Here is a 14,752-nt window from a genome sequence, read left to right as displayed (position 1 = left end):
GGCGCCTATGCTCCAGGAACGTCTCTCCCGTCAGGTTCGACGCCAGCTGCTCCGTACTCTCAGGGCTATACTCAGTATGCATGGTCGATGGGAGCTTCTGCACACGGAGGTCTATTCGGTGTGCCGGACTGGGACGACTGGGAGGGTTGCTCCATCACTTGGTCGGAGTTGGTGGGCGGCGGCGCCAGGCCTGACATCATTGGTCCCTCCCAAATGTATGACGCTCCAAGTGCACAGCCCCAGGATGACCCGTTCACGCCAGCACCTCCTCCGCCTCGTCATCACCGTGCTCCAGATGCATTCACATACTCGGAGGGCCACATACGCCGACGGCCTAGGACTAGAGGGGGGGAGGATGAAGAGAGCGCGAGGTCCGGGACAGGCGGGGTAGATACTCCTGATTCGGTGGGCTCTATATATTTAAACTATTTTTGTATGATACTATTTTATTTTTAATAGGTTGATGTATCGTATTATCGTAATATTTGGATTCTATGTTGCAAAATGTTATCGTTTAACCATCTTCATACGAGTTTTAGATACAGTAATCTTCTTCGTAAAATTGAATTAAAATTTAATATGTAAACAAAAGAGTATGGCGAATAAATCTTGTATTTGAAAAAAGTATAAATTTAAAATAGTATGTAAAACAAGAATTCAAACAGAAAATAAGAAAAAAAAAAAAGAAAATAGGAACTTCCCGCCCAACGGGCGGGCGGGACGCCTCAGCATATCCCGCCTGACGGACGGGCGGGATGCCTCAGGGGCCTCTTCGCGAATAAGAAACTTTTTTTATTCGCGAAGAGACCCTCGGGAGGGGCCTGGGAAAAATTTTCAGACATCCCGCCCATCCAACGGGCAGGTTGTTGCCGGCCCCACGCCTCCCGCCCGTTGATCGGGCAGGAGGCACCTATTTTTTGAAAAATTTTAAAACGGTACCCTTTTTGAAATTAAATTTTTTTATCCCTTTTTTTAAGAAAAACTCAATATCATTCAGTTGTTAAAGCCCACACGTGTAAGTGAAGTCCTTGGGCCCAAATAAGCCCACAGCACAGTGAATGTTGTCCTCGCTTAGGCCTGCCTATTATTTCTCGTAGTAAATTAGAGCTGCTTGGTTTGCTACCAATTTTTGCCATGCCAAAATCAAAGCATTCTAATAAAATTTAGCTATCAATTGATTCAGGCCTAAAAATTGGTCAATTTCACTAAAATCATGGCAAGTTACTAAAAATTTCTTAAATATTACAAGATAAAAAAGTATTGGTGGGCACTAAACCAAATGAATACCTAAATTTTTTGCCAACAATTTCCCATGCTCTTATTTTGGCAAGACAAGATATTGGCATGCCTAGATTTTGGCATGGCAAAAAATTGGTAGCAAACCAATCAAGCTCTTAGTTCCTTAGCCAGAAAAAGTTGCTCCTAGTTTCTTGGTCTGTTTTTGATTGAACTTGCTTACTTGGCCTCAAAACTAATTTTGTTTAGGTCCTTGGCCCTATCGTCCATTCCGTCTGGAGCTGCCGTGAGCCGGTCCATAGAGAGCGTGCAAACAGATCAAAATATTCCTCACGTTTCTCTTTCCCTGTATCCAAACGCGATTTCAATCCCGTGGGAATTTGGGCGCCAGCTACTGCACAGGCCACGGGCGACGGCGATGATCGTCTCCGATGAGATCCTGCCGGCACCTGTGCCGGCGCCGAATCCACCGTATCCACAGCAGAGCTGTGCGGCCTGGCTGGTGTCAGTGCTGGCCGCCGGCCGCGCCATCCAGGTCGCCGCAGGCGTGGTGCCAAGGTCGGCACCCCGACCGGCCGCACCAGAGATCCTCCTACCCTGCCTGAATCCCCCCTACCCGATGCGCGTGCTACACAGCCGTTGATTCCTGATGGTCGGGCCGCGACACGCCGGCAAAGCCGCGCCCCTGCTGCGGCCGTGCCCGGGTCGTTGCCCGGCCTGCCCATACTGCCCGGCTGCCCAGCACCTCCTCCCTTCCCTCGCGCCTATAAAAGGCCGAGATCGGTCCCTGCTCGCGCCCGAACGGCCGCCGCTCACCATTGCCGAGCTCGCCGCCGAAGCTCGCGCCGAGCCCCCTCCTCCGGCCTTCGGCCGCCCCAACCACTAGCTAGCTTGCCCTGCACTTCCTGAAGCCCCTCGGCTTCACCTCGCCGCCACTCCCCCACCGGAACCCCACCACCGCTGTATGCCACCGCCGCCGAGCTTCGGCTCACGCCGACGAGCCCCTTCCGGCCGCCCCTGACCCTAGCCAAGCCCCTTCCCAGGTAGCTCGTGTCCCCTTCATACTCCCCCACCTCTGTCCCCTCCCCGGATTCCAGCAACAAACCACCCAGCTCCGGCGAAGGGCTACATTGCGAGCACTGAAATACTTTTAGGATCCTTTATGCAAAATCTGAGGGCCTCTCTGTAAGGTTTAGTTTCAAATCTTGAAACTAAAACAGATAACCTAGACATCTCTTGTACGTGTGCACCTTTTTCATGCATGACCTGAACCTATCTCATCATGTTTCATCCTTTGATTCAAAATCATTGTGTATGTGTGCACTTCGATTGTAATTGTGGATTTATATGCAATTCAAATGGTCAGTTGTGATGTCATGTGCAAATCTATATGAAAATAATAATTTTATGCTTCAAAATAAAATTATAACTTATTCTGGTAGATTAATGATAATACGCAACCTAAAATGCTTGTAGGTCTGTACACTGCTTCTGCATTCCATTTAGCGCCAGGGGTAAAAACGTTATTTCACATTGCTATTAACACCATTAGCCCTTCAAACTAACGGAAGGGCTAATAACCCAAACAAATTTTGTTTTGAGGCCAAGGAAGCGAGTTCAATCGAAAAAGGCCTAAAAGCTAAGACAATTTTTTTACCAAGAAACTAATTTAATCTATTCCTTGCCGCTCGCCGGCCCCACCGAGGCGCCGACCGCCGCCCACTGGCTCCAAGGATCCAAGTGACCATGCCGCCGGCAGTCACTGAAGCCCTCGCCGGCAGGGTCCCAGTGCCCCTAAAATCTTACTCGAAGCAGGTGCCACTCTCCAAGACATTTCCCACGAGTGATTAGTGACAAATATCAGTTATAGTGTGCTTCCCTTATTAGCAATCCTCAATTCTCGACATAAAAACATTTACTGCTTGTGGTACTGGGACAGAACACAAGGCATAAAGTGCCTTCCTTGTAACAAAGAAAACAGAACTGGGATGGTTAAGACTGGAAGAATGGAACAAGATCTATCGAGAACTTCACACCATACACATTCATATATTATACTTGATACAAGGTCACGCTTCTGCGGATTTGATCCACACCATGGTCGATTAATAAGCTTCACGACCTTATTGCATCCTCACTTAAGTCCCTAACTTGAGAGTTAGTTTGTTAAAACTCAAACCAAGAAATTGTTTGAAACTTGCTGAGTGTTCCCTGAACTCCTCTGTAGTCATCATCAGTAATTGCTTTGCTCTGTTGTGTTGCATTTCTTCAAGCTAGTTTTGTCAAACTATCCTTTTATGACTTTTCTTGGTCATTCAGATTCTACATTTGATTTCAGTTGTGCAATATGGGTAGGAAAATTATGGGTTACAATGATCATGAATAGGCATGCAAGTTATATATATTTTGGGTTATTGGGTCGACCAAAAAGTTGATAAAATTAACTAGAATGGCATTCTGCGTAAATAATTTGGAAGAAGAAATGAACTAGAATAGCATGCCATTGTAATTAATTAGTTGATCCAAAAAATATTATTAGGTATCCACTTGCATCCTTAATCATTAAGTAAATCCTTTATAGGTTGTACTTTTTATTGCGTCATGGGTTGGTGCTTGCAGATTGTGGTCACATAATTCTATGCACTACACAGATCATGACCATCCTACATTCCTACCAACTGGTCGAAAGGTGGCTGACGAATAACACAATTTCAAGGGTAAAAGAAAGAGCTTAAGATTTGGTGGTTGTGTTCATCTACACATGTTATGATGTTACTAAATATTATGTCAGAGCAGAACCAGAAGATCTCTGGAATATCTTGCAGTTCAACAAGTTACCTATCATATCAAAGATGACGTGGATGCTACCAAAACGAAGAAGAATCCAATATTTTCTGCTACAGAATGTGCATGTCAAAAATAGCTTTGGATGACTTGCCTTTTGTTGCTTCTTTTGTATCAGTGGCTATAAGTTCTTATTTGTGGTTGTGGTTGCTTTGAACTTTTGACTGACCTAGTAAACTTTTGTTGAGCTTCCTTTTGAAATAGGCAGAGTTTCGAAATTTGGCACCTGAAATTTCCTAATTTGCTACAGGATTCTAACCCACTTTTGGTTTTGAGTGATATATGCCGCCGATCATGCAAGATTCAATGCCCTGGTTAACTTCTCTCGCATCCCCTTCCTATTATTTTCTTGTTCACCATATAGTTGATTTCTGCTGTTGTCAAGGGCATCTTCATCGACAATGTCGTCTTGCTGCTAGGAGCCATCCCAAGCACTATGTTTCTACTGGAATCTTACATTTGATGCTTCAAAGTTCTCGGAAGGAATTTCAACATTTAGGGTTGATATTCTTCAGGTTGTAGTTTGGAAAAGTTCACAATTTTGAATTATTTTAGGAAAAATTGGGGAACGGGAGGTGGTTTTACTGGGATGTGATAGTAGTGTCTGATATCTGACAAAGCAAGAAATTGATGGACACATGTGGAAATGCCACTTGGTGTCGTAAGTATGTTCTTTAGGCAATGTTCTCGGTAATGTCCGTGAAAAATTGATGGTTATTACGATATATATGTCCATATGATAAATGAAGCACTGCATAGTATGATGTTCTTTTTGTATCCATGCATTAGGATGGACTTTGTAATCCTTATTATTGTACTCTCTCTCTCTCTCTCTATGTTCTTAGATATATGATATTTGAACTAATTTGCTTGTCCTAAATGTCACATATTTAAGAACAGAGAGAGTATCTCGCTCTAGCTCTAATGATCCAATCTCACGTATGCTATTACGTGTAAATGATCCAATAACCATAAAAAATAGCACGCCAGGACACATGGGTTGTCGTCCGTGCCAAGTTCACCTTATCATGGTTCCGAGTGATTTGTCAGTTGTCGCCACCAATTTCTGCTATGGAACAAGAGTCTTTTCATCATTTTTTTTAAAGAAAATAAGACATTCTTTGCGGCACTTTGGTTGAGGTGGCCGTAACCTGTAGATCTTGTGCTGGCTCGTGATAGTATCTGCGAGCTCCACTCATAAAAGTGAACGGTGATCCAGACACAATACATGTACTATACTAGTATAATTCAATGGCCTCGATTCTCTTGGCTGCATGATCACGATCATGATCGTCACACTTGCTTGCTGTATCTTCCTGTGACACTATGTTCACAATGGAAGTCACAGTTCTAGATCCAAGACACTAATCCCTTTATACCTTGTAATGCTTGTGCATGTGCGGGTGATTAACTAGTTATTAACAACATCCAGTCTACTTAGTTGTCCTATAATCCTCCTTAATTACACCATCCCATTGGCGCCGCCGCCGCCATTTTTCTGTAGGGAGGAGAGCTCACACTCCTTGTCACGGTCGTCGTGTTCACCCGCCACCTCCAGCGGCTTCATGGTGTAGAAATGGAAGCAGACGAGGAAGTAGCCGAAGTTGAGCACCATGATGCAGGTGACGAGCCAGTAGTAGTTGTCGATCCTGCCCCTGTTGATGTTGTCCTGGAGCCACTCGCCGCGGCCGCGCGTGGCGCGCTGCACCGCCGTGACGAGCACCGTGCCCATGTAGTTGCCGATGGAGCCGGCGAGCCAGAAGAGCGCGACGGCGCTGCTGCGCATGCTCTCGGGCGCCTGGTCGTACAGGAACTCCATGTGCGCCACCGACGAGAAGCCGTCGCCGATGCCGTGGACGGCGAACTGCGGCACCAGCCAGAATACGCTGAGCGGGACGACCGCGGCCGGGTCGTCCAGGAGACCGTGCCGGGCCGCGGCGTCGCGGCGCTTGGTCTCCACGAGCGCGGCCGAGGCGACGCTGAGGATGGAGATGGCCAGCCCGACGCCCATGCGCTGGAAGTAGGTGATCCCGGACGGCAGGCCTGTGACGCGGCGCGCCAGGGGCACGAAGACCCGGTCGTAGAACGCCAGGGTCACGAGCATGGCCGCGGTCGAGAAGATGGACAGCGTCGCCGGCGGGAACTGGAAGTGGGGCCCCATGTGGCGGTCCATGGTACGCGCCTGCATGATGGTGAAGGTGTAGTTGTGCGAGCCGGCGGTGGCGAGCATGATGCCGGCGGACCAGATGGGCAGCAGGCGGACGATGGACTTGAGCTCCTCCACGCGGTGCACCGTCGACAGCCGCCACAGGTTCGGCTGCCCGGAGGCGGCGATGTCGCCCGGCGTCACTATCGCTGCCCGGTCGAAGAATCTTAATTCACAGAAGCGGAACAGTCAAGAAACAATACCTCAGTGATTCTCATCTCAACATCTACTATGTTAATGCAAGTGTGATTGTGTGATCGTGACATGTTTTAAAAAATCATACTGAGCAGTGAGTATAGTGAAGAATCTAGAGTAGAAAGAAATGTGAAAAGCAGGCAATTTTAAAGCCGTGCACTGCATTCCCTTTTCTGAACTGATAATGTAACCACCACAAAAAGTAGCCGAGAGGTCGATCACCATTCAGGCACGCAGGCATCAGCTTAAAACACATCACGTGCACGCTATCTTGCAGCCCAATTATGGGTGACGAGTGCACATCAAAAACATACGCGCGGAGCACGGCAGATCAGAGGAGTGGAGGCTTACGTGAGCTGGTTGGTGTGCAGCAGCCTGCCGTTGGTGGAGATGAGCGCGTCGAGCTCCTTGTCCTGGTACAGCATGCCGGGGTCCTCCGGCACGGCGACGTCCCGCTTCTTGAACGCGGCGGCGACGACCTGCGCGAGCCGCGTGAACGGGCTGCCGTCGGGCTTGAGCAGCACGTAGATGGGGTACCCGACCAGGAACACCACGATGGAGACGAGCATGCCGATGGCCGGGATCCCGAAGCCCCAGCCCCAGCCCACGTTCTCCTGGATGTACACCACCACCGTGAGCGCCAGCAACACGGCGAACCCCATGGTGAAGAAGTAGAGGTTGAAGTAGCGCCGCTTCCGCTCCGCCGCCGCCTTGGCAGCCTCGGCGCCGTCCTGCTGCTCGTGCTCGAACTGGTCGGCGCCGAACGCCACGACACTGGGGCGGATCCCGCCGGAGCCGAGGGACGTGCAGAGGAGGGAGAGGTACAGCACGGCGAGCTGCCACCCGGAGGCGCGCTGGCACGGGGTGGCCGGCGGGGAGCACGGCGGCGGGCGCAGCGTAGGGAGGAGCGCGGACACGACGAGGCCGACCATGCCGACCTGGTAGATCGCGGAGCCGGCGATGATGGTCCAGAAGCGGCCGGCGAAGGAGTCAGCGGCGAGCGCGCCCAGGATGGGCGTCAGCGCGGACGTGCCGCCGAAGTTGGTCAGCGTGTTGGACGCCTCCACCAGCGGCAGGTGCAGCTGCTGCGTCAGGTACGTGATCAGGTTGGCGCTGAAGCCGGCCATGGCGAACCGGTCGCAGACCTCGCTCGCTGCAATGGGCAAGCCATGAATAATGAGACCATCAGAAAAAATCACCAAGCCAAGAACTAACTAATCCGTCACAACGTCAAGATTGGTCTTTATTTCTTGGTTCACCAACCCATTTCTCATCAAATTTAGCATCCTTAAGCCAATGTTTAAGGCATGAAGTAGAACTGGACGAGGACAAAAAAAAAATGAACACAGCGTCCATTCCAGTACAAGAAAATTGAAAACGAATAAAGAAACAAACAAGAAAAACATACTGGCACCGGCGAGGCCCTGTGTCTAGAGAATTCCAAGAACACGACCGGACGCTGTACGCCTTCGTGCAACAAAATCATATTAAATTGTGAGCCCTGCTAAGCAGAGCTTGTAATCTTCGCTAGACATGTACAGCTATCTTTGGACTGAATCACCGACCCAAAATGTAAATAAACATCCGTTTATCTTGGTTCATTTCGTTCTGAACCAATTGTGCAGAACTCACCTAGTATGAGCGGCATGGTCCTGAAGCCTCCCTTCTTCTTCCTCCTACCCTGCTCATCTCCATCCGCATTCCTATCCGCTGCTGGCGCTGTGGTCGCCATGGCAGGCAAGCTCTGCACAGAGCTGGCCAGAGAACTCGCTCGTTACCGTGGCGAGTGAGAGTGAGCGCGGCGTTGGTGGTTTTGAAGCAGCGCAGGCCCTGCGATGGACTGTGACCTTCACATGCCCCCTACATGTGATGCGAGGACGATGGTGCCACGCACTATATATAGACACGCGGAGGCAGCAGGAGACAAACGTCTCGGCGGCGCCCAAGGGGCGAGGGAGACGATGCAATTTTTCTCCCTTTTTTTTTCTTCTTTTTCCAGGAACTAAGTGCACGGTCCGTTGGGTGAGATTTACATTTGAGCCGAGAGGATCACCGTAGGAAATAAATCAACTTTGTGGCCCGGTCAGTGTTTGCGCACCCAGCTAGCTAGGCCATTTCTTATCATTTTAAGTGATGATGGGGCGATGCTTCCATTGCTAGGGGCTAATCGTCACTATCTTACAATTACTTATTCCAGTAACAAATAATAATTGTTATTTTGACTTACGTGCATAGCACGTTAAACTTTGCATGTCAACATCTCTTTTAACATTTCAAACTTATTTTTGAGAATGATACAAAGAGTTTATTAACTTTGATATATGCTGCATACATTGCATACTATCAATCAATGTGGTTAGATCGACTACTGTCTCCTTGACCATATCACTATCTAAAATAATAACTATTTGTGTATAGAGGGAGTACTAAAAAATTAGAGACTCCCTTAGAAGAATATTAGAAATTCTAAAAAGAAACAAATTACACACTAGACTGTCAAATTCTAACCATCATACATAATAAGTACTATTACTAATGCTAATCCTCTTTTAGTGTCTACACTAGTTATTAGATGAGACATGCTAAAAGAGAGAGGGAGGGACCCCAGATATTCTCAAGGGAGAAAGCACGTTTTATTACCATTTCGTAAAATGCCGGCCAGCAGCCGTGGATTCTAATAATCACTGGCACTATATGGCCATGGTATCTTATCCATCTATTGTTACTATTTACTAAAATGCCGGCCAGCTTGTTTTATTGCTATTTTCTACATTTGGAATTGTAAAAAAGTTAAACCAAAGTATCTTTAATACATGCTTCTAGATTAACCACCTCCGTCGATAGAAGAACAATTAACCTAAAATACCTCTGTCACCTACTTCTTGTTTCCAACCCTGACATATTAACCCAAAGAACTACAAAGACTTCTAAATTACTTGCATGTACCATTATTAAAAGCTAAACTAGAAAACTTTTAAATACTTGCTTCTAAATGATCCACATAAAGCATCATAACAAAAATAACTTAAAATGACACCGTCTAACATTGTTCTATATGCTTTTTACTTAAACACTGATTTGGTTTCCCTACTCGTTTGTGTGGTGTAGGGCAGAGACCAAACCAAAAATAGAAGAATTTTTTATGGGTCACTGAGTGGTACCGATTTGTACTTCTTGATACCTCCCAAAGACCGTGAAAATCAGCAAGATTGAAAGGAAATAGACCGTGGGTGGCAACATGTATATGGAGAATATCATGAATTTGAAGAAAAACCAAGTAAAGAAACTTCGCAAAACATTCAGAATCAGTAGAGAAATATAGTAACAAACACATGGTCAATATATGCATATCAACCTCATTTAAATCTTAAGTAATAGGCATTTCAAGAGTTATTTTTCATGTATTCTTTAAAAAAGCATTACAACATATACATTCTGATTCAAACTTGGATGGATAGGTTCCACTACAAAGTAACCTAACAAACTAACAGTACTGTGCTCAATTCTTGTGTTCGGGTAGCAGTTAACATTAGAAGTTTGGAGTGAGCTATACATAGTAGTGCACAATGTTCCATATAGGGAGATATGGTCGCCTTCGTGATACTTTCTGCATGGGTCGAGGAGAGTGTAGCTAGGTGAGATTTTGGCCTAGCTAGACAGAAATTAAAGCGGACTTTTGGCTAGAGTGCTCCATTGCTATCTTTTTGGCCGGGTTCTTTAAGCGGATTCTATCGTGCTAGTTGATTGAATCGAATTAGAAACAGAGCTTCCAGAATGCTTTTCCTTTTTCCAAACCATCTTTGATGAAGTTGTGGACCATACTAAGGTTCTGCCATGTCTCTGCTCTTCCCGCGGTCACGTTTATTGTTTACCTGTAACATCGTAAAGCAAAAAAATAGGTCAGAAAATCAGCATCGAGCCAGGAGCCCAGGACAAGCCAATCGAGCTCGGCCGGCCCTGGCCTGAGCATATAGTCACTCATCATGCTGGGTTCCAAGCTCCCTACTATCTTCCATGTAGTCATCAGGGAGGCCAGCGCCGGCCCGAATGGAGCTCCCTCGCTAGGTGCAAGCTACGCGTACGCCCTCCTCCAGCCCGTCCATGTCGTCCGTTCCGTCTCCACGTCGGCCGGAAGCCGACGGGCGACGGCGCCTGGCCGTTCCCATTTCCGGGCGTGGCTGAGCTGAGCCGCCCGAAAGGGCCTCCCGTCCTTGAGGGTCTCGTCGCGGGGACGAAGGCTAGAAGCGCGTTACAGTGACCGGCACCGAACCGGAACGCATCCATCAGCCGCACCGGGGAAACGAAGCCAATTGGCCGTCGCACCGGTGGGGATGCGCGGCCGCGACGTTGCCATCTGCGTGGAGGCAGTGCCACGGGGAGGAGGGTGGTCGTGCTCGGGTTTGGGCAGCTGGCTAGTCTAGGCTCGGGTCTATGAACTGTGAACCGGACACAAGCTCATGGGCTCATCGCTATGGTGCCATCTCTATGCCCAGCCACTTGATGGAGTGTTAAATTCGATCGGGTCTATGTTCTCGAGAGGACGAAGAAGACTGGACATTGGAGCGAACCTGCAAACGCAATCAGTCATGACTCGTGATCGAGGACTGAAATCTTCAAACCGGAAGCATTGCAAGGTGCCGAGTGCCGACCCTGGCACTACTGTCCTCTCACTGCAATGCCAACTTTCCTGTCAATTTTTAGTGCAGTTCAACTGCCGCGTGTCGTTCCTATTTCGTTGATACGCTGCGCCTCTGAAACAAAAACTCGAACATGACGGTCCGTCAGTTCTCACCAGTCCACATAAATCTCATGCAGGACTAAGCGAAACACTGCTTCGCATACAGTAACCTGAATGATAGACGATGGCTCTGCTCCTCACGCAACAGATCATGACTAGTCACCGAGATTCCAGCTTGAGTTTGAGGGTCCAAAAAGTCGTTCTCAGTTTGATTCAGAAAAGAAGGCATCGCTGTCACATTTGAATCCGATGCTGAATCACGCTTTCGCCCGCGAAATACACCAATACCATGACAGGGAATCTAGTCAACAAGAGAACATCTGTGCACTCCGAACGAGAAGAGCGGCGTAAATATGCCGTCCTTTCTCTCGGCTCAACTGGATTCCCATTATTCATGTTTGTCCCCGTCCTGCTAATTTTGTAGATCATTACAAGGAACTAGGGATCTCGGTTACGAGGTACCAACGGCGGCGGGGCACTGTAAAAAGATATTTCCAAAGAATTCTGTGTGACTTCTTTTTTAGAATGAGAATTCTGTGTGACTAGCAACAGCAACCTGAAGATTGTTTATTGGCGCCTGCGCCGTATGGTTCTGCTGGCAAGCTCTATGGGTCCTTCAAAATAAAAGATTGGTAAGTTCGATTGAAGGTATCCACACTACACTCACGCCGATTGAAAGATAAGTTCTTGGATCACATGTGCCGACATCACTGATGCTGTCAGAACAGAATGAACGAGAGGGGAGTAGATGCTAATCATCGCAGTATGACAAGATTGACCAGCCCGGCATCACGAGCAAAAAAAAGATAAGGAGCAGTGGAGACCAGGGGCTCCGAATCTGATAGCAGCTCCGAAAATCTAATAGCTCCGAGACCCGTTGCCATGTCGAATCACTAGACGTCTGAACCTAGTTCCTATCAGGCATTCAGGCTTCTGTTCGCTCTGTACTGCGACTGCTTCTGCCTCGTTTCGCCATCACACTACGCTCGACTCGGGTGGTGCAATCACACACCGGTCGACAAATCAGTCTTTGTTGCGCAAGCAGCTTCGAGTTCATTCTCCCTGCCTACGTTTCATTCACACCAGGCATGCTAGTGGAGAGGAAGCTTTAAGACTGTACCAGTACCAGCCATCTGTTGGTCTCGAAAGCTGAAAGGCTTTCCTGTATTGGAAGCGAGCAGCGCACGCCTAGCGGTGCTGCGAACAATTTGGTTCGTGATTCTTCTCCAGTTCTCCCGTCTCCTGTCTGCCGATCCAGTCACAGATCCAATGAATTTTGTGTGGTGTCCATCGAGCTTAACCTGCAACAGGCTCTCACTCCCAGTCAGGTTTGGCTTGTTTACCCATACCGCATTGTGACTGTTTCAAGCCAAGCGGCCATTCTAGGTTAGGCAGGTCTGCCGCCGGTGTGTTATGGACGGTCGTCAGAGAACCCGACCTTTTGTCTTGTCCGGCCGTCCGGTCCTCCCACCAGGCATCCAAGGAGAAGACGATGATAGCGGATGGCCATGACTCATGTGGCGGCTATCTCAAAATCCGGTCCCGATTTAATGGTGTAACAAATCTTATCTTATATTTTTGCCTGTTATAATGAACCCAACCCAACATGGTATCTTCTTCTGGCAGCATTATACGATCCTGACATGAATTGTGGTGATCTGAGTACCACTAATCTAGCAATCATTCACCAATGATGCAGAGATGCGCGCCCGAAATTCCTGTCAAAGGCAGTCAGCCAGTGCGCGTCACGGCAGGTGCGCGACAGCGACAACGAATGAACGCCGATCCCGGCAGCAAGGCCGGCGCGCTGGTCCAGTCCAAGGCGTCCATTTCCTGTCATCCCGATCCGCCGGTCCCGGTCCTTCCCGTGCTCACAGGCTCCTCTCAATCCCAAATCAATCAATCATCAGAACCGGACGCGCGCCTACTTCGCTTTACAAGTGTATGCAGGGTGAGCGTCGATCGGTGCGCCGCCGGCCGGCGTGGTGCCTGGTGCGCGCTGGTGGCCTGGTCTCCGGCGGCGTGGTGCGCGCCGTCCCATCAGGATCCAGTATCCGGACACCCGGACCTTCCTGCTCGTTCGGGCCCGGCGCGGCCGCCGACGTGGCGGGTTCGGCCGCGCACGGGCTCGGTCGGCGTCTTGCCCCCGCCCGGTCCCGCGGTTCGCCTCGGCTGCGCTCCGGCCGCAGGCGCAGAGGAGACGGGTGGTTGGTTCCCGTGCGCTGCGCGGCGGTTGTCGAGCGGGGGCGAGATCGAGGCGGGGCGGTGCACGCTGGAATGCTCCCGCGGCGTGCGGCGCGCGCGCGGTTGCTCGTGCTCGTGCTCGTGCGCGCCGGCGGGGAGCAGGACAAAATTGGTGGCATCCCGCGTGACCTCATCATCGCGCGCGATCCGTGGCCGCGGGCAGGCGGGCGGGCCACGGCACCGGCAGCAACGGTGGCAATGTTTGGCTGTGCGGCCCGTGCGCCGGGCGCGGATCGCGTACGTCGGCGACTGGCCGGACGTGCCCGGCCACGCACGCGTTGCTGCGGCCTGCGGCGATACCTGTTGGTGGTGGTGCCGAGGTGCTGGGGAAGTGGGGCATGCCAAATCCTGTGCTACGTGGTTGGTGGGATGGGGGAGATGGGATGCCGAAAGGGCTTGCTTTCGAAAGGCACTTTGTTTGGAGATCAGAACCGTGCTCCACTTGGGGCTTTGCTGCTGGGCAACTGCATGCCTTGATGTGTGTGGCGCATGCCTGACGAGCACTGTAGCGGTTTCGGCACTTAGATGATATGTCATGTCTTTGTTTTTTTTGAAAGGATGATGTGTCATGTCAGTATTGTACAAACACGAAACACCTAGCTGCCGAGAATGTAGCACGATTTAGTTCCGTTCCCTAGTGTCGAATCGATAAGATGCCGTGTCATGCACCCATGGAACCGTGCAATTCCAGAAAAGGGAGGTTTATGGAATTATGGTTCAAGGTAACGCAATGTACTCCGTAGCTGCATTAGATAACACTAGAACTCTGGGCGTGGCGTTGCCACGCCATTGAGTTGGGCTAGTGTTTTTTGAAGATATAATTGTTAGGTCAGTATTTTTTTAAGATATAATTGTTTTTAAGATATAATTGTTAGGCCAGTGTTTTTTAAGATATAATTGTTAGACCGGTGTTTTTTTAAGATATAATTGTTAGTAGTCACTGATGGACATTGGCAGCAGGATATCATTATTAACATATAAAAGCTACTAAGGTTGATGATTGTGTGTTTCGTATTTGATACATAGTTCACAGACGACGTCTTAGTGCCATCGATCATACGTTTCATGAGGAAAACATATTAGCAGACATATTTGTACTCCATTTTCAAATGACCACATTCCATTCAAATGTAACAAAAATACATTCCATGTCCACATGTTCAGTCTTAACAAAAGGGCACAGCCTAGTCAGGTCCACAAAGTTTCAAGTTCTGCATGTCTACAAAAGAGCACAATGATCAAAAAACATTGCAAGTTCTACACACTGAGATAGCTGAGGAGGGTATATG

At 48.9% G+C, this 14,752-nt stretch overlaps 2 protein-coding genes across 2 annotated transcripts; one reads left to right on the top strand and one right to left on the bottom strand.

Moving 5' to 3' along the window:
- Positions 1-5,311: 5,311 nt before the first annotated feature.
- LOC112887724 (protein NRT1/ PTR FAMILY 3.1-like) lies at positions 5,312-8,368 on the bottom strand. Its single transcript, XM_025953981.1, has 3 exons — positions 8,114-8,368; positions 6,833-7,634; positions 5,312-6,452 (listed from the first exon to the last, which is right to left on the bottom strand). Exons 1-3 carry the CDS (start codon positions 8,211-8,213, stop codon positions 5,543-5,545), a joined length of 1,812 nt encoding a protein of 603 aa, XP_025809766.1. The 5' UTR covers positions 8,214-8,368; the 3' UTR covers positions 5,312-5,542.
- Positions 8,369-12,426: 4,058 nt separating this feature from the next.
- LOC112887643 lies at positions 12,427-14,230 on the top strand. Its single transcript, XM_025953878.1, has 2 exons — positions 12,427-12,828; positions 12,919-14,230. Exons 1-2 carry the CDS (start codon positions 12,810-12,812, stop codon positions 13,938-13,940), a joined length of 1,041 nt encoding a protein of 346 aa, XP_025809663.1. The 5' UTR covers positions 12,427-12,809; the 3' UTR covers positions 13,941-14,230.
- Positions 14,231-14,752: the final 522 nt, after the last annotated feature.

The sequence above is a fragment of the Panicum hallii genome, chromosome 3, assembly GCF_002211085.1.
Source record: "Panicum hallii strain FIL2 chromosome 3, PHallii_v3.1, whole genome shotgun sequence".
Taxonomy (NCBI): Eukaryota; Viridiplantae; Streptophyta; class Magnoliopsida; order Poales; family Poaceae; genus Panicum; species Panicum hallii.
The sequence above is the reverse complement of the archived record's forward strand: the minus strand, read 5'-3'. Positions and strand labels throughout refer to the sequence as shown.